At 43.1% G+C, this 25479-nt stretch overlaps 1 protein-coding gene across 3 annotated transcripts in view; it reads right to left on the reverse strand.

The window, feature by feature from the left end:
• Positions 1-435: 435 nt before the first annotated feature.
• Positions 436-25479, reverse strand: part of FYCO1 (FYVE and coiled-coil domain autophagy adaptor 1) — a 44446-nt gene continuing 19402 nt past the window's right edge. The window contains exons 8-19 of one of the 3 annotated variants that reach the window (XM_030512919.1): positions 22667-25297; positions 20643-20735; positions 19328-19446; positions 17921-18088; positions 17348-17497; positions 15722-15927; positions 15236-15380; positions 8729-8824; positions 6641-6851; positions 4782-4891; positions 2176-4033; positions 436-2094 (exon numbers count right to left, since the gene is read on the reverse strand). In XM_030512919.1, the coding sequence (XP_030368779.1) occupies positions 3958-4033; positions 4782-4891; positions 6641-6851; positions 8729-8824; positions 15236-15380; positions 15722-15927; positions 17348-17497; positions 17921-18088; positions 19328-19446; positions 20643-20735; positions 22667-25297 (4005 nt within the window). In that variant the 3' untranslated portion in view covers positions 436-2094; positions 2176-3957. Of the gene's footprint in view, positions 2095-2175; positions 4034-4781; positions 4892-6640; positions 6852-8728; positions 8825-15235; positions 15381-15721; positions 15928-17347; positions 17498-17920; positions 18089-19327; positions 19447-20642; positions 20736-22666; positions 25298-25479 lie in introns of those variants that run through there. The other 2 variants (XM_030512928.1, XM_030512936.1) reach the window with 2 other exon arrangements.

The raw sequence follows: 25479 nt of genomic DNA on the forward strand, positions 1-25479 counted from the left end.
TTAAGATCATCCAGTTCCAACCCCCTGCCATGGGCAGGGACACCTCACACTAGACCAGGTTGCTCCAAGCCCCTGTGTCCAACCTGGCCTTGAACACTGCCAGGGATGGGGCAGCCACAGCTTCTCTGGGCACCCTGTGCCAGCACCTCACCACCCCTCACAGGGAAGAACTTCTTTGCTGGTGGCTCTGAGCCAGCAGCACACAGTGGTATTTCCTCTAGCTTGGGGTCCAGCCCATGCAGCACCATGATTTAAAGGCCTGCTGTTGCTCTGTGGTGCTGTACAGATGTGGCCCTTCTCCACCAGCATCACAAACTGGTTCCTCTTTTCCTTATCTTGTAAAAATTCTTTCCTGCTCAGAAATAGAATCATACAATCACCTGATGGATCCTCCAGGCAAAGCTCTCCCTACAAGACGGAAAAGGGACACAGATGCTCAGTGATAGAGAGTTTTATTTAATTCCTGAGGTTAAAAAAGGAGGCAAAAAGCATGAAGAAACATCCCAGTACACAACCGTCTACATCTCTGTAACTGTACAGATGCTGGGACATGTAAATCTCTCCTTCCCCTATCTGAAGCATGAAGTTTGATGTGAAAAGGGTTTGCAATTCTTTGGCAGTTAAGACCAAAAGATGCTTCTGAACAAGTTACAATCTCAGTGACTGAGTACAACTATAACTATAGTGCAATTTCCATTTTCAGTAAGAAGCAAAGTCAGGCTTTTATAGCTTTGCTGTCTGGTAACGCGGTACATTCTGGTGCAATATATCTCTGTGGTTTATCATAAAGCAACATGGAGTAACGTTGAGTAAAGGAACACTGTCATTTCTTACAGCAACTGCATTCTTTCCTTCACATAAACCTCTGCATAACAGCAAATATTACCCTCCATTGCTCCAGCACCCAGGAAAAACCTCAATTGCTTCTGCTGACCCCAAACTCTCTTTGTCACATCAATGTGACATCCCCTTCAACTCATTTCATGATCAATTTTAAAAGTTCTTTACTATTTGCTCTGCACATCCTCTGAGGTGGAAAAGGCTTCTTCTCCTAGCTGACATGATGGGATTTCTGTTCTTGAACAGTTGCACTCCAGCCTCACTATTTCAGCTTTTGAAACTTATCTCCTTCTGAAATACTCTCCTTGGTTAGAAGCAAACTTTTCATCTTTAAGTATAGGTTCTAGCTCCTGCTCTTAGTGTCCTCTTTCAGAGAGCAAAAAAGCCCCATAAAACTATTCTTACGGGGCAGGAAAATGTGAAGAAAAGGTACCATAAAGACACAAATGCTAAATAAAAACAATCCAGTGTTTTTATTCCCCTCCTCATCTGCTTCAGCCAGCCTCAGGACTGATTACATGAAAGGCTCGCAGTGAAACATGTGGCTTACTAGATGGAGGCAACTACTTTAAGAGCTAATAACCTTAAAAATACTTAATAATACTTAAAATATACTTAAAACCATTAAAAATACTTGCCAGAGGATGAAAAATATTAAGAACTGGGATGCAGAGAGGAAATCAAGAGGCAAATCTGTCAAAGAACTTTGAATGGAGACATTTCAAATACTTCTGAGCAGAGATATGTCCCATTTTGGCCTAAGATACTTGACAGCATCCCTTTACCTTACATTTGGCATTTTAAGAAAGATATCCTAGTAAGATTAGTATTCTAGCTAAACCAACAGCAAAATGCTTTTAAAAACCACACCTAAAAGTTTAAAGGAAAACTGCAGCAGAATTCAGGAGCAGCTCAGTGAAGCTGCATAGCATATGATACACATTTTTAAGCAATAAATAATCTTTTCTTGCCTCATTAAATATAAAACATAGCTTCAACACTGAAATCTGCCATAATTCATCAACTGATCCGTGCGCCGGTTATTGCCTGTTTATTGCCCACTTCAGTCTCTTGTCCATCTCACTGTCATGCACACAGCCAGGTCAGGGTTTAACTGCACTGCAGTTCCATCAGGAAGGGAGTAAACCAGTTTGCACCTTCCGCTGGTGCCAGGCAGAGGCTGTGAGCACACCACCAATTCAGGGAAGAGGCATCTGAAGGGAAAGCTATCAGTGAGCTGGATGAACCAGACACCTAAATCTAGGTGCTCCATAAAAAGTAGCCATTCTTTCACTATCTTTTCCAAGATCCCTGGATTTATGCGTTGTTAACAACTGGGATGAATGATAAGCAACCTTCAGCTTCACCTGCAGTATTCTTTCCTTTCCTATAATTAGAATTTCCCTCTACCTCAGCTGCTACTATGTAAATAGAATCATAGAATCAACTCGGTTGGAAAAGACCTTTAAGATCATCAAGTCCAGCCACTGAACCTCCAACACTTGTTGTGTGAACTCCACCTTTTAAATAACCAGCCTTTTGGTGTAGGAGATCCCTTATAGGCAATGGATCAGACCTGCAACACAAACACCAGCTCGACTCTCCTGGCCTCCTTCCCTAGTCAAGCTGATGCCTCCAATTCCCTGCCCTTGTTTTCACAATTATAAGATTTGCCCCTTTCCTCTCCCTAAATTGTTTGCTTCAGCTTGTGCTATTCTTTCCCCTCATGGTTTATTTGCTGTCTCCCATCATGACCCCTTGTATACCAACCACCAAGAGTCTACAGAGTTCCTGGCAGGCTGTGCTGGCCTTCTACCAACTGCTGTGCTAAAACCTTCCAGGTCTGAGGTTTCCTGGGAGGAGAACAACATGAGAAATCAGATACACCTAAAATGATGAGGAGGGCTGCTCAGGAGAAAGAGCTTTTCTCCTCCCTCCTGTCAAATGTTTTGCCTTTCCATTAGAAGACAGGATTTTTAAAGAGAAAAAAAAAAACCTGGATATTTTGACAAGAAATTGAAATTGAAATTCTATATAGACAACAGATGGTTTGCATGGAAATGTTGCATAAATGAGAACCCAGTCTTCTCTAAAAGGCAGTGTTGAGAGACAGCTTTATCCCCAAATCCAAGACAAAGTTAGCAGCTGGCTAGGGCAAGTGCACAGGCTAGGAAGGGACAGAATACACCAACCCTGGGTGAAGAGCTCATGGGGCTGGATATGCATTTGGGTTTGGATGGACATTTTGAGACTGATTCAAGCATTATTGCTGCGTTCCATGTGGTCTAGAGAGAGGCACTGCTGACCTCCTCAGAAACTGTGCTTCCCTGTGAATGCTGATGACTAAGGTGCTAAAGCAGGAAAAAGGAATGCTCCTCTTCCTAATACCACACAGTGAGCAGTGCTTCATTCTACAAATGACACTCCTGATTCTGCTACTGGTACTCACCATAAGTGCTGGTTTCAGCGGACCAACTTACAGAGTCTGGTGAGCAAAAGTGAAAGGAGTTGCTGCTTCTTGTTGTAACTGGTATTCAGTACCAGTGCATTTTTAAAAGCCAGGTAAGACTTACCAAATCTTATCCCAAAATGTAAAAAACCCCTATGTTTGCTGTTTATAAAACGTGGAAAAGATAAAAACTTCCAGATGGATTACTATATATGCCTGTGAAGATTGAAGCATTGCATAATTGTTGTTCTGACTGCAGGAGCAGCAGAGCAGAACATAAATGGTTATATTTACTCCTCAGTGAAGAGGTCAATAAAAATACACATTTTTTTCTTTAAATTTCCTTTTGAAGGATATTTTTGGAAGAAAAGGAATTTGATTTTCAGTTTGCATTAACACTCCCCGACATTCATTTTTCTCCCCACTGAAACTGATTCTTGACCTGTTAAATCAAAGAACATGGCTTTTCAGCAATCTGTACACAGTACAGAACCATTAGTGTTCCTAAAAAGGCTTCTGTTTTTAGTGTATACATGTTCTTTAAGTGCATTATAACTATTGCATAGTTTCAAAGTCTTCAAACACAGTGGTAATCATAATGCTTCTGTGTACATAAATAAGATAATTTCTTACAAAATTAATTTAAAATAACACAGTATAAGTCAAGGCTACGGAAAATCACTTCCATCATAGATGACAGGTCGCTCGACGGCCAAGTGATAAAACACTCTCTTTGAGATAAACCTGTCAAGGGTAAAAAGAGAGAAAGATGATCACACTAACTGAAGACAATTAGACAAGAAGCCTTAAAAATGCATTCAGGCTTTCAGTTCATATTCAGGCAAAACACTGACTGTTGTTAACAAGAAGTATGCCTGTGCAAGGACTGTCAGGGCTGTTGTTAATTTAAGATGACAATCCTGACTAAACTGTCTTGGAAATAGTCACAAATGACTCGGTTACTTCTGTTTACCTTCCCAGAAGTTGAGACAGAAGAGTGGAATTCTGCTAGGGGGAAGTTTAAAAACAAAACAAAACAAGAACCAAAACTCAGACTGAAGATCTTTTGGCAAGCTGGGACCAATTCCTCATACTTACTTCTGAATGGCAGAATAATGGCACATCTGATCACAGAATAGCTTGGGTTGGAGGAACCTTCAAAACTCATCTACTCCAACCCCTGCAATGAGCAGGGACATCTTCAACTAGACCAGGTTGCCCAGAACCACATCCAGCCTGGCCTGGAATGTCTCCCGGGATGGGGCATCCACCACCTCTCTGGGCAACCTGTGCCAGGGTTTAACCACCCTCATTGTAAAGAGTTTCTTCCTCACATCCAGCCTGTTCTTGCTTTGAGTTACAGCAGTGATCTCACACAGAGATTTTCTCAGACTGTGACCACGATGGACAGAGTACCACTCATGACCATGATCAGTTCCACAGTCTGTAAAAACCAAGCTTATTTCACCTTTTTCACCCAGTTAGGACCTACCTAGAGAATGTGTTGTCAAATATCAGCGTGTAGATGCCAGAGTTTCTGACTTTCACCTGTCCTCTGATAGTTTCCTTATGAGAGTTGCAGCGGGTCATAGGAATAAGAACCTGGAATTCAAGACAAATCAAAATGAAACTTGCTATTTGCCCTATAAATTGACATTTGCCTTCATATTCAGACTTGAGCCATCTTGAAGATCCCAAAGTCCTTATGTGCCTGCAAGACTACTTATTTTCACTGATTAGCATTAAAAATTCATCCAAACTAACCCAAACAATTCACCCATCTCACAGTGAGACATCTGCTTTCCTTTGATAAACCTCTTTACAGCATTAAACCATGGCTATGAATCTCTGCTTTAGAGACAGAATCAATTCCTGATCTTTTTAGTGTTAATCTAAGCAAGTTTACTAACATCAGCAGTGCTACATTAAATCTATATAAATATATCCAAGAGCATGATTAAGCTAAATGTCTTTTAATATCTGCTTTTATACTCCCAGCATTATAAAATAAGCTTTCTCAGCAAATCTGAATTGTTTATCTAAGCTGACAGCAAAAATGTGTGCTACCATCTATCTTGCTGTAAAACCCTAGCAGAGACAGTTGTCAGAACAGCAGCTGACACAGATCAAGGACAAGCCTATAAAACCCAAAGTTATATCAAATAGATATACCAAGCAGCAATATTCACTCTTCATTCAGCTTTCGGATTAAGAAAATAAAAGATTTTACATTGAGTTTGTAACCACAGAGTGAAGTAACACACACTATATCTTATTCCCCCAGAGAAATCACAGCCTTAGAATTCATAGAATCACATAATGGTTTGGGTTGGAAAGGACCTTAAGATCATCCAGTTCCAACCCCCTGCCATGGGCAGGGACTCCTCACACTAGACCAGGTTGCTCCAAGCCCCTGTGTCCAACCTGGCCTTGAACACTGCCAGGGATGGGGCAGCCACAGCTTCTCTGGGCACCCTGCGCCAGCACCTCAGCTCCCTCACAGGGAAGAACTTCTGCCTTATATACAACCCGAACTTGCCCTGTTGCAGTTTGAACCCATCACCCCTTGTCCTATCACTACAGTCCCTGATGAAGAGTCCCTCTCCAGCAGCCTTGTAGCCCCCTTCAGACACTGGAAGCTGCTCTGAGGTCTCCACGCAGCTTCTCTTCTCCAGGCTGAACCGCCCCAGTGTTCTCAGCCTGTCTTCATACGGGAGGTGCTCCAGCCCCTGATCATCCTCGTGGCCTCCTCTGGACTTGCTCCAACAGCTCCATGTCCTTCTTATGTTGAGGACACCGGAACTGCACACAGTGCTCTAAGTGGGGTCCCCCCTTACCACAGTGGGCTAAACCAACAGCTGCCCTGTCTTCATTAAAACTTTGCAATTAGCTGAATAACATCGATTCACTTAATCCATAATCCTTAGGAAATACAGACAGCACATATAAAAACTGGTACTTTGCGCAATGGCAAAGCGATTCTGCACATCATCAAGACACTTAAGTATGTGCTTCACTGCTTCATCTGTCTCCTTTTGGCCTCTGCTTAAGTGCAGAGAGAGGGGAAAAAAGAAGAATTTTGGAGGCTTGGACTTTTTACTTTTGCTTAATAACAAGGCGAATTTTAGATGTGACTAACAGAAGCTACAGTGCTTTTTAACTCAGCATTTGCAGGCAACGTGAAGATGTAGCTCTGCCTTCAGCAGAACTGTAGCTTAATTGCAGAAACAAGTCCTTAATGCAATAGCAACTGGCACCCTTGTGGAGACCTCCTGGATATACTTGCTGATTCCTCTGGTGGCTGACTGTAGTGTACTACAACCTCCTGTAATAAAGAAACAAAGGCCTTACTTTGCACTGCTCCAGTGGTGTGTCTTCTGATTCTTGGTAGACAACGCTGAAGGATATGCTTTTAGGGTCTGATGAAAAGAACCAGCTGATTGTTAGTCCCGTCTCTGTAACAGTGATGGGAATGATACTGTAGGTGCTGGATTTAATGAACAGCTCTCTGTTGCTTTCCCCAAAATTTAAGATCTCTTCCACTGTAAGGGGTAATTTGATCCTGTGAAGGAGAAAAATACAATTACTTGAAGACACCCAATCTAATTATTCATATAGAAACAATAATCATTGCCTTTTATTTTCCATCTATTTGAGGCAGACTCCACAGAAACTTTGGGACATGGTCACAAGATGCAGGAAAATTCAGCCTGGGATGAAGGCAAGAGGTACAGAATAGATGACTGATATCAAGCACTTTCACTGCTCTGGCAAATGTGGATATTATTCATTTATTTAGTTCATTTTGACTAGAAAAATGTAGTGCTTGAATAAAGCTTTATAGAGTTACTACGACAAAAAGGGTCTGCTGCCCTCTACTGTTCTTTTTAAACAAAAATTGAAACAAAAAATAGTCACTTAATTTGTTCACCTTTCCAGATACTATTTGTACAGGAAGTAGGGATCAGGAGTACAGATGGGACAGATGGATGCAATGTGAACAGCAGCTGTGTCTAGAGCCTCCACAGCACTTAATGCTACAGCTGTTTTACCCAAGTAAGCTGCATAAAAGCCGAGCCAAAGTACAATGAAAAAGGAGGTTCTTATCACCTAGATGATCCCAAGTCCTGAAGCATTGTATTAGCCTACCTCATTCTGATATTTATTTCAAACTGCAAACAGTGAGGCCCTTAAACAGGAGAACACTGCTTGCTTTCTTCCGGGGAGACCTGTAATTTCTAAGAGCTGTGGATCTCCTCTATATTACCCTAAGTAAAACTAATCTAACATATCACTCTTTAGGCCAACTAAATGCTTTCCGAATCAATGAGCTCACAGCAAACAAAGTACTGTGATCTGTTATCAAAAAATCAACACATTTATCAGCGGATATTATACAGTCACCATGATGATTTGCTGTTCTAGAGAAGGAAGAGCTCAGTGTCCAGCTGTGGCTACACAGTGCTTAAGGATGACAACTGATTTTTTCTGATAACTATTGTACTCTAGCAAGAGAGGAAACTTCATATTAGGTTTTGCCTACCTTGCTACTTTCTCCTTTTAGCTGAAGTAACCACTGGGGTGTCTCAGGTGATCTTTGATTTTAATAAACTCTTGGTTTTGCCCTACAACCCAGCTATGATTTTAGTTACTGGTTCTGCAAACAGCAGCAACAAGGTTGAAACGTGGACTAATACCTCCCTGCAGACTAAAGTTTAAAACCTTCCCCATAACTAAGCCAAAATTTCAAAGCGAGGCCTAAGGGGATAGTGAGCAAAGGGGAATTTCTCCATGTCCCAGGCATTTACATAGGATAGATTCCCTTTTTGGCTGTGCAAGTGACATGCTGTATCACTACCACACACAATTATTAATTTCAGAGCAGGATACAGCAGAGAATTGTGTGCACACAGTTCACAGAGGTTCAGCTGAACATTTTATGCTGAACATATTATGCTATGCTAGGCAAAGCAGTTTCTGTGAGGCCACCAATAAATAATAGATACATGCTCCAAAAGGCCATGAATTTCCTCCCTGTGAAAAAGGTCTAACTCATAATGCATTCCCTGACTTGCCCTGGAAGTTTCTTTCAGAGACTACAAGAAATACATGGCCTTCTTCTCTAAGCCCCCTTCCTGTTCACTGCACCTCCTTCAATAAGAATAGGAAAGAAGGTTTTCCGATGTGCTGTGGACCCAAATCTTTCCTTCTTGTTCCCTATTTACACTAAAGTTTTGCAGGGCTGGAGAGAGAGGACCCGGCTCATTGCTGCTGCTCTGTGTAGCTGAGCTATACTCTCTGCTCTTCCTCCTCAGACCAAATTCTACTGTGGGACACAAGTGATCAGCTCTCCCAGGAGTCTGCAACTTGCGCTCAAACAGCTGATCTTGAGCTCAGTCTATTCTTTCAGGCTGGTAATAATGAAACTGTTCTGCTTACATGATTTCTCCTGACTTCAACAAGCATATCTCAGCATCTTGAGCAACTTGCCACTCTTCCGATTCATCAAAGGTTGAAGAATTGCACGTGCTGTTCCTAGGACAAGATAAAAGAGGAAAGACATGATTCTCTGAGTAATATGTGGTCAAATACCATCTGCATGCTGACGCCTTCCTAAAATAGAAACGTTCTGATAGTCATGATGCCAAATTCTAGAATCCTTATTTTGTGCATTCTAGTGACAAAACTGGGCAAAACTGCAGCCCCATTCTGCTACCAGTTGTGCACAAATGGAAGTCTGTTCTGATCCTCGTTCCATCAGCTAGGAGCACATACATCCAGAACATCTCTTCTACAGTCTGAAGATAATCTGAGATGCTGCCAGGTTTTAAAGATTCCCTGGCAGGTGGAAATCTTGATGGAGGGCAGGCACAAGCAAGATTTGTCTTTTAAACAAAGCTTCCACAGGGATATGACGTTTGCCCTGGATTTAATCTGTGAGGTGTTTTACAGACATATTACCCAGTTCCTTACTCTGGCAATGGTGCCCCAAACATATCTTATTGCTGTAGAATCACTACCATGTATCTTCTTTTCATAGAAGAAATACTGGGTGATTCAAACACAAATACATCAAACAAGCTGTTACAGGATGACAAAGCAGGATGCCTCCTCCCCACCGTGATGTGTCCAGGAAAGCAGAGGAAGTATATGGAAGAATCTGCCATCCACTCCTTACCTCCAAAAGGGTGCATGCTCTGGGTGAACACCGGAGTAGCACCAGCTATGAATTACAGGGCTGGGACACACAGAGAGCTTGAGAGTCAGTAAACAAATGCTGGTAGCTTCCAAGTAAGAGCTTTTCTAACTGGTACTTACTTTGCTTCTCTGCACCTCAGTAGGTTGATCAACTGAAACAATTAGGCTGTCATTCCAAGAAAAAAGCAAAAGATTCTTACACAGAGGGAACCAACTGGTTGGTTCCTACCAAAAATCAGTGGTACCTAATAAAATGTGTAATCACATGTAGCATATGTGCTTCTGAACCATCAATCATGTAGCAAGGGCATAATTGCCGCACATTCTGTAGACCAATTCTCAAAACTAATGCACAGGTTAGCATTTTCTTTTAAATCCTATGGCACCTTGCTCTATAAGCAGCACTGCTGAGTAGAAGAGCAGGAGAAAACATCTCCAGGCACCGTCAGCCCATAGATTTACGGAATGGTTTAGGCTGGAAAGGACCTTAAGATCATCCAGTTCCAACCCCCTGCCATGGGCAGGGACACCTCACACTAGACCAGGTTGCTCCAAGCCCCTGTGTCCAACCTGGCCTTGAACACTGCCAGGGATGGGGCAGCCACAGCTTCTCTGGGCACCCTGTGCCAGCACCTCAGCACCCTCACAGGGAAGAACTTCTGCCTTAGATCTAACCTGAACTTCCCCTGTTTCAGTTTGAACCAATCACCCCTTGTCCTATCGCTACAGTTCCACATGAAGAGTCCCTCTCCAGCAGCCCTGTAGCCCCCTTCAGACACTGGAAGCTGCTCTGAGGTCTCCACGCAGCTTCTCTTCTCCAGGCTGAACAGCCCCAATGTTCTCAGCCTGTCAAGAGTCATATTAACAGTCATACCAAGACTGTTAATAGCCTAAGGAGACAGCTGTGACCTGCAGGAAAGACTCAAACCTCTCACTAAATGCCCAAACCCGAGCAAGAACCAAGCACGGTCTGTCCACTGAAATGTAGGAATGACGTACTACATACTGGTTCCTAAAGGTTAATACAACACCTATGCAAATAGTGATACAAATAATTTGTTTACTCTTTTTATACAACTAGATAAGAAAACTGTTTCTGACAAAACCCCCTATAAACTATAGCTTGTAAACCTATACATATATTTTGTTTGCACAGTAGGAACAGCAGCAGACTTCATGCTGTGACCCACAGAACTCTCCCTTCCACCATGATAGGTACACAGCTTTCATTTTGCAGCCTTGAATTTATACCGACCAGGAGAACTACATAGAATCATAGAATCGTAAGGGTTGGAAAGGACCTTAAGATCATCTAGTTCCAACCCCCCTGCCATGGGCAGGGACACCTTGCCCTAAACCACGTGGCTCAAGGCTCTGTCCAACCTGGCCTTGAACACCGCCAGGGATGGAGCATCCACAACCTCCCTGGGCAACCCATTCCAGTGCTTCACCACCCTCACTGTAAAGAACTTCTTCCTTATATCTAATCTAAACTTCCCCTGTTTAAGTTTGAACCCATTACCCCTTGTCCTACCACTACAGTCCCTAAGGAAGAGTCCCTCCCCAGCATCCTTGTAGACCCCCTTCAGATACTGGAAGGCTGCTATGAGGTCACCACGCAGCCTTCTCTTCTCCAGGATGAACAGCCCCAACTTTCTCAGCCTCTCTTCATATGGGAGGTGCTCCAGCCCTCTTATCATCCTCGTGGCCCTCCTCTGGACTCGCTCCAACAGCTCCATGTCCTTTTTATGTTGAGGACACCAGAACTGTACGCAGTACTCCAAGTGGGGTCTCACAAGAGCAGAGTAGAGGGGCAGGATCACCTCCTTCGACCTGCTGGTCACGCTTCTTTTGATGCAGCCCAGGATGCGGTTGGCTTTCTGGGCTGCAAGCACACACTGCCGGCTCATGTTAAGCTTGTCGTCAACCAATACCCCCAAGTCCTTTTCTGCAGGGCTGCTCTGAATCTCTTCTCTGCCCAGCCTGTAGCAGTGCCTGGGGTTGCCCCGAGCCAGGTGTAGGACCTTGCACTTGGCTTGGTTAAACTTCATAAGGTTGGCATCGGCCCACCTCACAAGCGTGTCAAGGTCCCTCTGGATGGCATCCCTTCCCTCCAGCGTATCAACTGAACCACACAGCTTGGTGTCGTCGGCAAACTTGCTGAGGGTGCACTCAATCCCACTGTACATGACTACAGGCTTCCCAGAAGTGTCTAACTCCATGATCTATTAGGCAATGCCATTAGAGTTCCTTATTTAATCCATTATTTCACCTTTCTTTTGGGACCTGGAAATGTAAATTAAATCCCAGGACCAATACATTTTCCACGTTCTCCTCTAAAATGTGATTTTCCTTATTCCTGCTGCTGCAACCCAGCATGTGGCTAGGTGGTTAGCTTGCCACTTGGCTGCTCTAATCCATAAATTCACCATTCCTACTCACTATAGGCTAAAGGAACACTAAGTCTTCTACTTTGTCTCTTAAACCCAAGTGCATTACAATCACAAAGCAAATTCTCCTTCTCCTTTACGATATCCCATTGAGTCCAATGGTCTAAGCTGAGGTCTGGTAGCCTATATGGAAAATATAAGAAACAGCCTCAGGATTTAACAGGAGCTCTTGTCCCCCTGACAGGAGAATTGATTCTTGCCTGACTTTTCACACCAGGTGGCAGCATTAAGGATGTTCCTGCAGCTTGCCAGGTCCCCAGCTTGTGAATATGCACCCTCTGGTATCTATTAAAACAGTCTGGACTGTTTCTTTTCTTTTTCTTTTGAAAGTGAAGTGAAGTGGGTCTGAAAAGCAGGAAGAACTGACGCATGGAAAAGACACTACAGCAAGAAGAGAACAGCTCTGGTTCAGCAATTCCTTGAGACAAGGATTGTCTCAGGCTGGTGAAGCATTTTGAAGAGGTATTACTTCATGCTTGTCCTGTTCTTATGCTCTTCCTCAGGCATCTACTGTTGGTCACTGTCCCTCCACTGGATGGTCTTATATACTATAAGATACAAATAAATCAGTGTTCCTTTTCTCCCTATTCTCACTCCTTCCTACCAGATGACTGCAGCTCAGTGGTATCTAACCCTTACTGGCAGCATGATGCCCATGCCACCTTTTTCCCCTTAGAAAACAGCTGTTTAGGCAATCCTTTCCTTACTACCCAATTTCTCTTGTTTCTCCCATAGTGAAATGGTGCAACATCCTTAAAAACAAAACTAGGAAGGAATGTGCTGTGCTTGTGTGGCAAGTAAAGCTGCTACAACAAGGCTGCTTTTATCAGCGGAGGGTAGCAAGAGGTGCTCTTGTCCCCACTTCTCTCCCTTGCTGGTTCTGTGCAGGGCAGAGAATGCTTCAGACCACATTCAGTTCCCCCTTCTGGCTACACTGGCACCCTGCCCAGCCATGTTGAGTTGTAATTAGGTCAGGAAAGACTGTTATGAGTCAGTAAAAAACAAGAATCCAAACCAAAGCAACCACAGTGCAGACAGGCTGAGATGTGCTTTCTACCAAGAGCGTCAAAAAGGTGTGAATACACACCAAAGGTGTGAATAAAATCTTTGTTTCCGTAGCAGAGTAGTGACAACTTTTGGTTTTTTTCACACTTCTGCTTTGATCTTGATTCTGCTGCTGCAACATTTATTGCAGGCATGGTATTTCTACAATATGTGAAAATGGGAACACTGGTTTACCCTGCAGACTTTGATCCAGTGTTATACAATATCCTCCTGACCTTTGTTTTATTAGAACACAATCTGCAAATGTGAATGCTTTAGAAATAAAAGAGTTTCAAAATATAACACTTCAGAAGAGAACCCATGAGCCTTGAAGTAGCAGGATGTGCTGCAACTGCACAACTTATCTCAGCTTCTCACAATCAGATTTCAATCAGGTTGCTTCAAATTCACCTAATAGACCTGAAAGCATGAAGTGACTACTGTTTAATCCTAATCTTTAGGAAAGAGCAGTACAGTAGAAACCAAAAGGGGCACAAATAGAAAAGAAAATGTCCCTTAACATCATTCACACCCAGAATAAGGAAAGGTCAGTGTGAAAATCTCAGCCATGCTGAGATGCTCAAGTCATCCACAGTGTAATTCTCCATCCAAGCCATTCTCCTCTCCAGTGTTCAGAGTGTGTCTCAAGCACAGAGTAGGACTCTTCCCCCTGCTTGTAAAACTGATGAACCAAGAGCAGCAGATGTTAAAACACTATTTCCTGGCTTTCCTGCCCATAAGCTGTGAACAAGGGGAGACAGACAGCTTCTAACAGTTTACATGGTCAAGTAGGATGTTGCACGGGTGCCCTTCAAGAACGGTATTCCATCACTAGTGGCAATCCTTCCCTCCAGCTTCAATACTTTGTGGGACAATTTGAAACAAATGGTAACACACGCTTATTTCTTTAGTCCTGGTTCTAGTCTCCGCATCTAACTCACTTGATATCTCCTCTGCAGATAGCATGAATTCAAAGTACATTACACTTGGTTTTCTTCTTAAAAGAAACAAAACCCTCACACACAAATTATCCCTTGGCAAAACAAGGGCAATATTCACTTCAAAAGAGCATTGTGAAGCTCAGTTTGCTCATGTCTGCCTAACACATGAGAAACATGAATATACTGTCAGTGTCCACAGTACACAAAATAAGCAGGTTATATACAACTTATTTAACAAAAAACAAAAATGGAGAATTTTGAGAGTTGGGGTTTTTTTTCCCTAACTAAACCAGTCTGCACAGTCTGCCTTCTACCCAAACTGCAAGACACTGTGATTTGTGATGGAAACCAGTCTGCTGAGGGCAAAAGGGTCAAAGTCTGCTTTCTCAGCAGCAGGCTGGTTACTCCATGGCTATTTTCAGCTTAGCATTTTCATTTATCATGCTTCTTTTTCTGCTCAGAAGCAGAACAACCCCAGAATTGAGGTGAAAATGCTCTCTTTTTTTTTTTGATTCTCAAATATATAGGAGTTTTTGAAAGATTATATATTACACAACAGAAATTTTGGAAAATATTTGAAAGTATTTGAACAATATTTTGTCTAAATATGGATATATATTAACTCTAATACCACAACATATTTTGCAAACCAAGTACCTGGATATTCAGATGGCTTTAGGTCCTCTTCATTGCTAATTTATGTAAAATAGATGTAAAAAAAAATGACTGAAAACTGCATTCATTCTCATTTCAGAAAAAAAAGAATAAGCTTGTGCCAGATTTAGCTATGCAGTTCCTGTTCTTCTTGCTTTCTGTAAGTTGTTATCATTAAAGCAGTAAGGAATCCTACAGACACAGACCAGCTATTTCACATTCAGTTCAATAAAGCCTGTCATAAAAAGAGCACATCTTTCTTTATCTTTTCTGTACTTCCTTCTTGGCTTGCTATTAAGTAATAGTGAGTCTGACAAAGACTATCACTTTGCTCCCATTTTAAGTGAAGTGTGAATGTGATCAGTGTGGCCTGCAAGCTGATTTTAATGGTGACACCTGGCCTGATGTGGAGAAGTGGGACTACTCCTCTGTGCTGTGGTGAAGCAGGTGGAGCTGTTTGGATTTACTAGATTTGATGCTGACTGTGCAAACAGGCCAGAATAATTTTGTACTGGTCTACTAAACACATGGCTGGGAACAAAGTGTCTTCTCTTTATGCAGAGGTTGGCTATCCCCAGTGAATTGAAAAGTAACCCAAAAAACAACATTCCAAACAAAACCCAGAAGAGTCCCCTCTCCACAAAGCAGTGTTTACTCACAGATCTGTCACACTTTGATCCAGAGAATCTTGCTCCATCTGACTTTCACTGTGGAGAGAGTCAGATTCTTGTACTTGGCACAGCTCCTCATCAGTGATTATGTCAAAGGCTGCATCATCTGGTGGCTTAGAGGCTTCACCTGAAACTGTGCCATTAAGGATATGAAAAGAAACATAAACAGTATTAGCTGGTTGTCTGGAAAACAAACAAGCAAAACCCTTACAGTGGAAGCCTGAGCCATTCCTCTACCTTTATGGAAGCATTAGGTCACTACTAGAACCAACTGAAAACCTCAGGCTGACTGACACTCATTTAATATACATGCAAATTTCTGTCAATATGCATCAAATTCAGTAATTGGACCAGTCCCACCCTGAAAACACTCCATGAACACGTAGGGCTTGGTGCAGGGGGTGGCCATGTGGTTTCTTGGAGATGTCTAAGAACTCTGCTTATTTCCCCAGAGCATGCAAACAACAAACTAACCAAAAGCCCTCTCAGATGGTGACACGGGTGATTCCAGTGAAGCTGGTGATCCTTCCTGGTTGGCACTGGATCCAGAGTCATCTGTACTACCCACAATGACTCTAGGCTTATTAAAGCAAGCTCTGCAGCAACGCTCCTTTTTTCCACCAGGCTTTGTCACCATGTAGTTGTTGCAGCAGTAGTAGCAGAAAATGCGACCGCACATTCTAGAAATGAGTCAAAACCAAAGGTGTTAGAATAGTACCACATCCAGGTGGAACACATCTATGTGATAGAGGTTGGGGCTGTGTCATGATGGTCTTGTTCTCTGCAAAAGCCCAAATGCTGTATCCATGGCAGAACTCAATACAGACTATGCTGCTTTCTGAGATGAAGCAAATTTTCTTGACAAACACAGGACAGATTCATACTTTACTGCCTTAATACTGCCTTCAAACAGAAAAAACCCTAAAAATACTAAAAAAAATTACAAATAATTAAATATACATTTAAATATAAAGACATAAGCCAAATAAATACCCACCAATATGCAATACAAATAAATATTATATACAGTAAGGAAGGAAATAAAATTACACAGGCCAAACCTCATACTCAGAGGCAAGCTCTATTTGATTGTAAGGACTGTAAGAACACATCTAGATGTCTCTACTTAATCACCCCTTTCCCCTTCAGCCAGGGAAGAAAAGCCAACACTGGACACATAAATGTACATTCACCCCTCCTGCTCTCTCCACTCTGCAGCCTCTCAGTACTAAACCTGACAACTACTTCTTAATGAATGTGTTAAGATTTTCCTGAAGAAAAGCACCCAGCAGGGATGACTGTTCTTCCTGAAGCCGTAGTGGTTTTGGCTTTCATAAACATTTAAACCATTAGTAGATGAAAACACAAGCAGGTTTCGCAGATTTTAGTAGTAATTTGGAAGTTGGTACTGGAAATGACTTCACTATTCATTAGTCCTCATTGAATGTTCCCTACATTCATACGCAATTGAAACAGTCCCAGTATTACATACCTTACAGGATGAATCAAGGATAAAGAATAGTAAAGAGACAAACCAAACATGACTAAGACCCTGAAATGTATCCACTTAAATACATTTGAATAAATCTAGATCTAGTTATTAGTTAACTCCAAGCAGGCTAACTGCATAGGAAGTAATTTAATATTAAGGTTTTTTTAAAGGTTACTCTGCAACCAGTAAATATCCCTGAACACATCTAGTGTAAGGAACCAAATTTGTAATTGCACAGCATGTTGCCTTTGTTCTGGAACACTTCTATCACAACAGAAAAACCATTTTAGTGATTATTGTTTACAGCATGCACAGAGCAGTGCATAATACATTAAAACCCAGAAACACACTATGGAGGGTGTGATTATCTTTGTTTCCAGAAATGAAAAACTGAGTTGCATCCAGATCTTTGCCTTAATACACGCCAAGAGACCTTTCCATTAATCTCTCTTTTCCCCTTGTGAGCTCATGTGTGCTTTCAGCCTCTACAACGTCCTGTATCAATGATTTTCACCAATGAACTGTGAACATTAAGAAGTACTTCATCCATATAAACATTTAAATTGGATTTTACTTTTGAGCAGTGTAATGGAGTTCAACAAACTGACCTGCAGTGGTGTCGGCGCACCATCCATGAGAACTCTTTCTGGCAGTCCAGGCAGTGGTTAACCTCTGTGTCCCCCTGCCACCTTTGCTCTGCACTAAGCTTCTGCTGGAACTCCAGAGCATCTGATTTTTGCCACAGAGCATCCTTATCTCTGCAGAGACACAGTTAAAAGAGAGAAAAACACATAGAAATTATTAGTGCTGGTTTACTGTTAACCAACCTCAACTTGAATGCTGGTGAAAGCTTCAAAGTAAAAATTGCTTTGCTGAAACTTCTGAGGAGCTTTCAGAAATAAAGACAGATCAAGAAACCTACCAAAGCTCTTAGGAAGGAGGGGAGAAAAATATATGCCATGCAGAGAACTACATATTTTTGCAAAACAGACAGCAAATTAAGGAGGAAATAATAGTGGGTGTTATATTTTTGATTGCATTATGGAAATGCAAAGGTTCAACTACTGATGAACTTGGCCACTACCTATATCTTCCAATCAATCAGGAATACAAGACTGAACCACCTTTAACATCCTAAGCTAGGATTTTAATTGCTGCTTGCTCTTTATTTTAATGCCAACCTGATAAGTTCTATCAAACGTTCTTCAAGGAACTGTTTTGTTCTTGTCAGATCATCCAGTTCAGCAAATAACTTCTGGTCGCTGCTGTCTTTGTCTGCTGCCACCTTGCTGAGCTTCTCACTGTAATCCAGGACCTTCTCTTTTGCTTCTTCAGCTTCTTTTTGGATGCTGATCAAATACAAAGGCAATTAAGAACCATTTTTAGCTCATGCACATTCAAGTCTTCCCCACGGAAGAAAGGGGTCCTCCACCCTCAGAATCTCTCCAGTTTTCTGCATCTCTGAAAGTGTACACAGATCTGTTATCCAGTGAACACAGTCAGCAACCAGCAATTTCTTGGATGCCCTGCTTATAGCAAAGCTTATGATGGCTACCACACTGGGAATAAAATTGGTGTTCTTGGAAGCTAAGATGAGCAGCAGCTGCAAACTGAGCTTCACATTCACAAAACAAAAGGAAACCAGTTTCTCACTATATTCTTCTAACACTGACGCAATTCAAAAGCTAAAGGCTAAGACAACTGAGTTCACTGCACAGTCAGTGGAAGGAAATTTTCCCAGGAAGCTTCTAAGAATGTGAGTTTTCAGTTAACAATATGGCAATTTCAGTCCTGTGAGTCCCAGCAATGGATCGAAAATGCTACAGCAACACAACACAAAGGGTTGAGCTGCTCTGAACCCACTCAGCCAATTCAACTGTATTCAAATGTTTTGATGAGTTAGATTTTGCACTGACAACCTTCAGTACAGATCAAGAATCATCGGTCTTCCCACAAAGACAGATGATATCAGCACAAAAATGTACAAATATATAGGCTTTGGTTAATCCAAATTCTGTGTGAGCCCATGCCTCACGAAGATCTATTTTGGACTGTCAAATAGTCCACACCACACAGGCTTACATTACAGACCTGTGTTAAGATACTTTGAACTGATAAGACATGACAAAGACACGCAGGATGTGGTCCCGTTCAAATAACTCTTACTGATTCCCTGAAATATTATGGAGAGGAGAGAAAAAACCTGTTAAAAAGCACAAATTTTCCATTCCTTATGAAGAACAAAGAGCCAATATTGATGCTTTAGTTTTGAGACTAAGCTGTAAGGTAAAAAGGGGTTGTAAAAAGTCTTTCAGTTTCATAAAGGAAGTCATACAATGAATTTATGTCACTAGCTAAATTAACAATACAATAAAACCCAAACCTTGCATTTATGTGTGCTGTGCAATTTACACATTTCTCATCTGAAGTGTCAGTCTGATGTTTTCCATCAGTGCCCGGGCACTATTTGCCCTATATAAACCCTGTGGCATACGCTACTTCATAACCCACAGCCATTTTCAAGATGCTTTGGTTATTGGCCCCTGATCTGGCTTACAACTAATGGTGTAAAGAACCCAAACTCCCACCTTGCCAAGAGTTCTCTCAGAGATGTCACCTCCTCTTCTTTCTGCAGCCGAGCAGATTCTGATTCAGACAGCAGCTCTCTTGCTTCATCCAGCTTTCTAGACAAACTTGTGTTTGCAGCCTAGTGAAATAAATGACTGTATTTCCTTACATAGAAAAACAACACTTTACCAAGTATAGGACAATTACCAAGACACCTAAACAATGCTTTAAAAGAATCAGTTAAAGCCAAATCACCAATTAAGATATTCTTGTATAAGCAGATGCTAATTAGTTGTGTACTAGTGATTGATTACTTCTGTCACACCGAATAAGGAACAGACTCTAAAGTAAGACAGTATTAATTCTCTAATTCTTATTAATCCATATCAGTTGAGCTTTTGCCTCCTTATCAAGGAAAATCTCTCAAAGATAACGGCAAAAGCATATGCCCTCTAAGTTTTTTCACCACCTAAAAGTTTCAAAAGAAAGAATAATATATTAGGAAAATGTTTATTGCCCAAGGAAGTGGTAAATGCTCCATCCGTGGCAGTGTTCAAGGCCAGGTTGGACACAGGGGCTTGGAGCAACCTGGTCTAGTGGAAGGTGTCCCTGCCCGCGGCAGGGACTGGATGATCTTAAGGTCCTTTCCAACCCAAACCATTCTGTGATTCTAAGATTATTAAAGCTATATGGAACATGTAGTATAATGGAAACAAAAACTTCCTTCACAGCTAGCCTCTCCAGAGGAGCCTGCCACACTTGGAGTCCTCAGGGAACATACCTGGCTGCATCTAAAGGTGTACATATTTCTGCTAGCAGGCAGGGCCAGGTTCAATAACCTTAACTGTCTTATGTCTGGAGTCCTTACACCTCAGTACAACACTCCTAACTCAACTGTTTGATAAATGCATTGCAAAAATCATGTTTTCTTCCCAGCTGGATTCTCAGCCAGATTAATTCTCTGATTCAGTGTGCTTTGCAGCCTGCAAACAGTTGGATCCACACACGTGGATGTGTGCAGTGGGCAAGCAGGGCCTAAGACAGACACCTTTTAAACCTGCACTCCCATTTAGAAGTGTACACATAGCCAGGTTTTACAGAAACCCTAACTAGCTTTCACAGCAGGACAAATCCTAAGTGCTGTTGTGCTTTTCATAGCCTGTGTTTCAGTGGCTAACTTTCAGCTGCCAAGTATTTTGTCTGCAGCGCCTGTATTTATTCAGGGGCATTCCCAGCCTTACATCCAGTCACCAGAAATGCTGCTGCCTTCTCAGATGTAACGAGAATGCCTGCTGACACAAACATCTCTGTCTTTTAATCAGATCAAGGACCTACTTGTAACTCTGCAATCTCTTCCTCTGCAGCATGCTGTTGTCGCTTCTGCTCCTCAAGTTGCTCTCTTACCTTCCCACACTCTTCACTGACAGCCTAGCAGAGAGATGGAGCCAGGAGTTAGCATTCCTCTAGCAGCCACCCCTGCTCTTTCCCATTTGTCTGTCGTCCTTCATCCCTCCCTCCCTGCACTCCTGTAAAAAGCCCAGCTCTTTCTTCTTAGTAACTTCCAGAAGGTACTGGGGGGTGCTCTTAGGTCCCTGTGAAGCTGTGTCTTCTCCAGGATGAACAAGCCCCATTCATTGCTCAGCCTCCCTGCACAGAGCAACTGCTCCAGCACTGACCATCCTGAGGGCTTTCTGCTGATCAAGCTGCAGGTTACTGATGGTTTTGAGGGGGCAAAACAATATTCCAGATGTGGCCTCATGAATACTGAGTAAAGGGGGATAATCACTGTCCTCGTGCTCCTGGCTGTGCTCCTTTTAATATACACCCAGACAGAGAAAGTCCTCATCTTGCATCTGCTGCAGTTGCTACAGAGCAGTTGTCTCCTTCTGACTAGTTTTCTCCAGGCAGCCGTCTCCTCCTCCCTGGCCACCAGAGGTATTTTAAAGGTCTATTTCATGTTCTTTCACTTTCCCCTCCACTTGTTGCTCTGTGGACACTGGCCTCCTGTTTAAATGTGCCCTCCTGAGATGTGATGTTCACAGCTGAGGCACTTTTGCACTGGAAGCAATAACCACTGGGAACCTCTACGAGATTCCTAGTTGTAAATCAAGAGCGCTCCTACTGCTATGTATGGGATAAACACAGCACCACTGTCGGGCTCATGACAAGACAGCTAAGGAGAAACCCAACTCATGGGTGCAAATTCACTTCTGTTGTGGCAGATTAGCTGTGGTTTACTGTTCTCATTACAGTTCTCAACAAAAAGGCGGCCCAACTTGCAAAATGCTTTGGCTCAAAAGAGTGAGATAACCCAAATCACACCAAGGTTTAAGACGCCTTTATGAAAATAAACGTAAGTGAATATGTGCTGTTTTCTCAAACTTGTGGGATTTCTGGATACCACGAGTGGCATATGCCTCTGATTGACTGCCATTCTTAGCCATTATCTCAGAATGGCAGCACAAACACAGTAAAACCTTCATCCTTTAGGTGTGCTGTTTCACATACACAGGCCTGACTCACGTTTTCTGGAAGCAAAACTTTGATCTTCTCTGCTGCTACCTTGAGCAGTTGAACACAAAACTACATGAGGGAATTAACTGCAAAAGTATCTGGTCTCAGTCTTAAGTTTGCTTTCGTCAAAATCGGTTTTAAGGAGAAGTAGCATTGTGGGTGTGGGGAACAGGTCTTGCAATGTTCCTACCAAAAGAGAAAGAAATCACAGCTGTGACCAGAGGGAATAGTTCCAGAAAACACGACCTAAAGTGCCAATTCCCTCTCCACTACTGGCTGGCTTTTCTATATCACACGGCCTCTCCACCGTGCCCAGATGGCACCACTACACATCTCCAAAATACTAGAAGAGTACCAGAAGGATGGTGCCAGACCCTTTCCAGTGGTGCCCAGTGACAGGACGAGGGGCAAAGGCCATACACTAACATACAACAAGTTTCACCTCGACATGAGGAAGAACTTCTTTACACTGAGGGTGTCAGAGCACTGAACAGGCTGCCCAGGGGGGTTGTGGAGTCTCCCTCTCTGGAGACATTCAAACCCGCCTGGACACGTTCCTGTGTGACCTGCTCTGGGTGGCTCTGCCTTGGCCCCAGTCCATTTAGATTGGGCCAGATGATCTCCAGAGGTCACTTCAACCCTAATGATTCTGCGATTTTACCTCAAATAGTCCTAGGCCCTAAGTGTAGAGGCATTTTAAGGCTCCCAGGTTAAGGCCAGCTGTGTGCTAGTCTCAGAGCCTGACGATCACAAACCTCAGGGTTTCATGCAATTATTGCTGCAGCAGATGGTAAAGTAGGGGATCCTGCACAGCTTCCTCAGCTGTAATAATCACATTCATTTACCTTGAATTTTGTCTGATAATTTAGAATCTCTGTGCTCATTTGAAATTTTATTGCAGACAGCTCTTCTTGGCTGGTCTCTTGGAAACTCTGTGCCTGTTTCTTTGCTGTCTCCAGCTGCAATTGCAGACTTGGAACAGCTGAGGCACATACTTGAGCCTCCTCTAATTTCTCTTGCAGGCTCTTGTTCTCCTGCCTGAGATTAGAGATGTCAAGTTCCAGCTTCTCCTGTTGCTTGGCTTCCTGTTCTTCCAGTTCTTTGAGCCGTTTTGTAGCCTGGGCTAACCGCTCTTCTGCATCCACCTTTTCAGAGGTCAAGGCACAAATCTGAATACCAAGTTCAGCCATATCCGTGTTGGTCCTGTGGAGGAGATCTTTGTTTTCTTCGTTTTCCATTCTAGCAACTTCTAGGCACTGCTTAACCTTGAATAGCTCTTCCTTCATGCTCAGCAAATCATTTTCTAGCTGAGCTTTTTGGTGGGCTGCTCTCTCCTGCTCTTTTTTCAGCACTTCTTCTCTTTCTTTACATTGCACTAGTTCTTGCACATGGTTTCTGTTGAGTGACTCGCTTTGCTCTTTAAGCTGCTGGACAAGTGCCTTCTGCTCCCCCAAGGAAGCCTCTGTGATTGCCAGCTCACCTCTCATCTGCTCTCTCTCATCAGTGGTCTGCTGAAGCTTGACTCGCAGGTCCAGGACCTCTGCTTGCAGCCTAGACACTTCAGCACGGTTGACCTCCAATTGCTCTTCACTCATGGCCAATCTGGAGGTCAGCTCTTTTGCCTCCTTCTCCTGAGAAGCTGCCTGCTGTAGTTGGTGTTTTTCCACGGATTCCTTTTCTGATGTGAGGGATTCAATAAGCTTTGTCTGATGAAGGCACGTCTTTTCAACACTGAGCTTTTCTGCCTCAAGAGTCTCTGCCTTCTTCCTGTGTCTTTCAGCTTCTGCTCTTAGCTGCTCACACTGGCTCTCCATGTCTTGCAGTTTTAGTTCCTGCTCTGAGAGCTGTGTCTGGAGACACTCTTTGCTTTCCTTCAAGGTGCCCAAGCTTTTTTCCATTTGTAAACTATGCTGTTTGGCACTTTTCAGCTGTCCTTCAAGTGAGGCATAAGACTCCTTGGTAGTCTCTTCTCTTTGCTTTAGCTCTTCATAGTCTGTGTGCAGAGCCTCTAATCTCTCCTCCAGGATTTGACTTTGCCTCTTGGCATTCTGCAAGTCTTCATCCAGCTGTTTGTTCTCACTCCGGAGCTTCTTCTCTTTTTCATCAACTGACACCAGGGCATCATCTATCTCACTCTGAAGCTGTTTCTCAGAGGCTCTTAGCCTGGCTACCTCGGCTTCCAGGGAAGCTTTAGAATCTTCCAAATTTTTCAGCTTCCCTTCCATCTTCTTCTTGGACTGCTGCAAATCCACATTCTCTGCTTTCAGCTTCCTGCCCTCCTCATCCATTTCACTCACTGCAGAGTTTTGATGCTCCATCTGCTCCTCCAGCTCCTTGACCTTCTGGCTGAGATGCTCCTTCTCACACAAGAGATTCCGGTTTTGCTCCTCAAGGCTACACACAGTCTGACTCACCTTTGCTAAGTGACCGTCCTGCAGTTCAAGTTGTTCTGCTTGTGACTGGGCTTCCTGCTTCAGTGCTCCTTCCTTCCTACCATACTCCTCCTCAAGTTTCTCTTTTTCTTTCCTTGCTTCCTCAAGATTTTTTTCCAATGACCCCACCTGAGCCAGCGACCCCATTACCTGGGTCTGGAGCTCAGCCACCTCCTTTTCTTTCAGGGTCAGGGCCTTCTGAAGTGTTTCCGTTTCCTTTGCCATGGTTTCCAGCCTCCCAAGTAGCTTTTCACTCTCTTCTTTGGAGTCAGTGGTGAGGCGATTGTATCTAGATTCCAGTTCCTTCTGTGCCTCTTCTTTCAGCTGCACCTCCTCCCTTGCTGCTTTCAGCTGAGACACTTGTTCATCATTGAGTCTTTGCATGTCTGCCTTTTCCTTTTCTGATTCCTGAAGCTTCTCTAACAGTGCCTGTACCTGTAGGGCAGAATCACAGTGGGCTGTGGCTTGTTGTCCCTCGTCCTCCAAGGCAGCATCAATTTCTGCAAGGAGGTTGAGGTTCTTCTGTTCTGTGGAACTCAGCTTGGCTTTGAGCTCATCGATGCAATGATCCTTCATAGCAACCAAAGCCTTAGAAGCCTCCAGCTCCTGATTCAACACCTGCAGTTTTGAGGCGCAATCTTCCTTGCTGGCCACGAGCTGCTCCAGTTTTGTTGAATATTCCTTCTGCTGCTCCACTGCATTCAGCTCCAGTGACTGCAGGCACTTCTGCAGGTCATGAACAGTGCTCTGAGTGGAGTGCGAGACCTCACACTGCTTCTGTAACTCTGTGATCATCTTTGTCAGCCGGGAGTTCTCCTCACTGTAGTTATTGCTCTTCTCCTTTTCTACCTGCACTTGTTCTTTCTGAAGGCTGACAGCTGCCTGGAGCTCCTGGTTTTCCATTTCTAGCTGGTGAATACGATCTTGAAGTTCCCTCTGCCTCAACTCAGCCTGGTCCAGTTCTACACGCATCTCTTCAAAGCCCTCAAGGTGTTCAACATTTAGTGAGCTATTTGCATCAGGGCTGGAGGGGAACTCCTGGGCCTAAATGAACAAAAGGGGAAAAACCAGAAAGTTTAAGAAGTATAAAACATGCATTTAAATGGTGTGCTCAGATGAGAGCAAATTCAGGTTTTTAATGCACAGTGATGTTGTATGTTGTATTCACAGCACTACAAGATACCAACTTCCAGGAAATGGGGCTTGTTTTCACAAAAGATAAAAGT

This window comes from Strigops habroptila, chromosome 1, assembly GCF_004027225.2.
Source record: "Strigops habroptila isolate Jane chromosome 1, bStrHab1.2.pri, whole genome shotgun sequence".
NCBI classification, from domain to species: Eukaryota; Metazoa; Chordata; class Aves; order Psittaciformes; family Psittacidae; genus Strigops; species Strigops habroptila.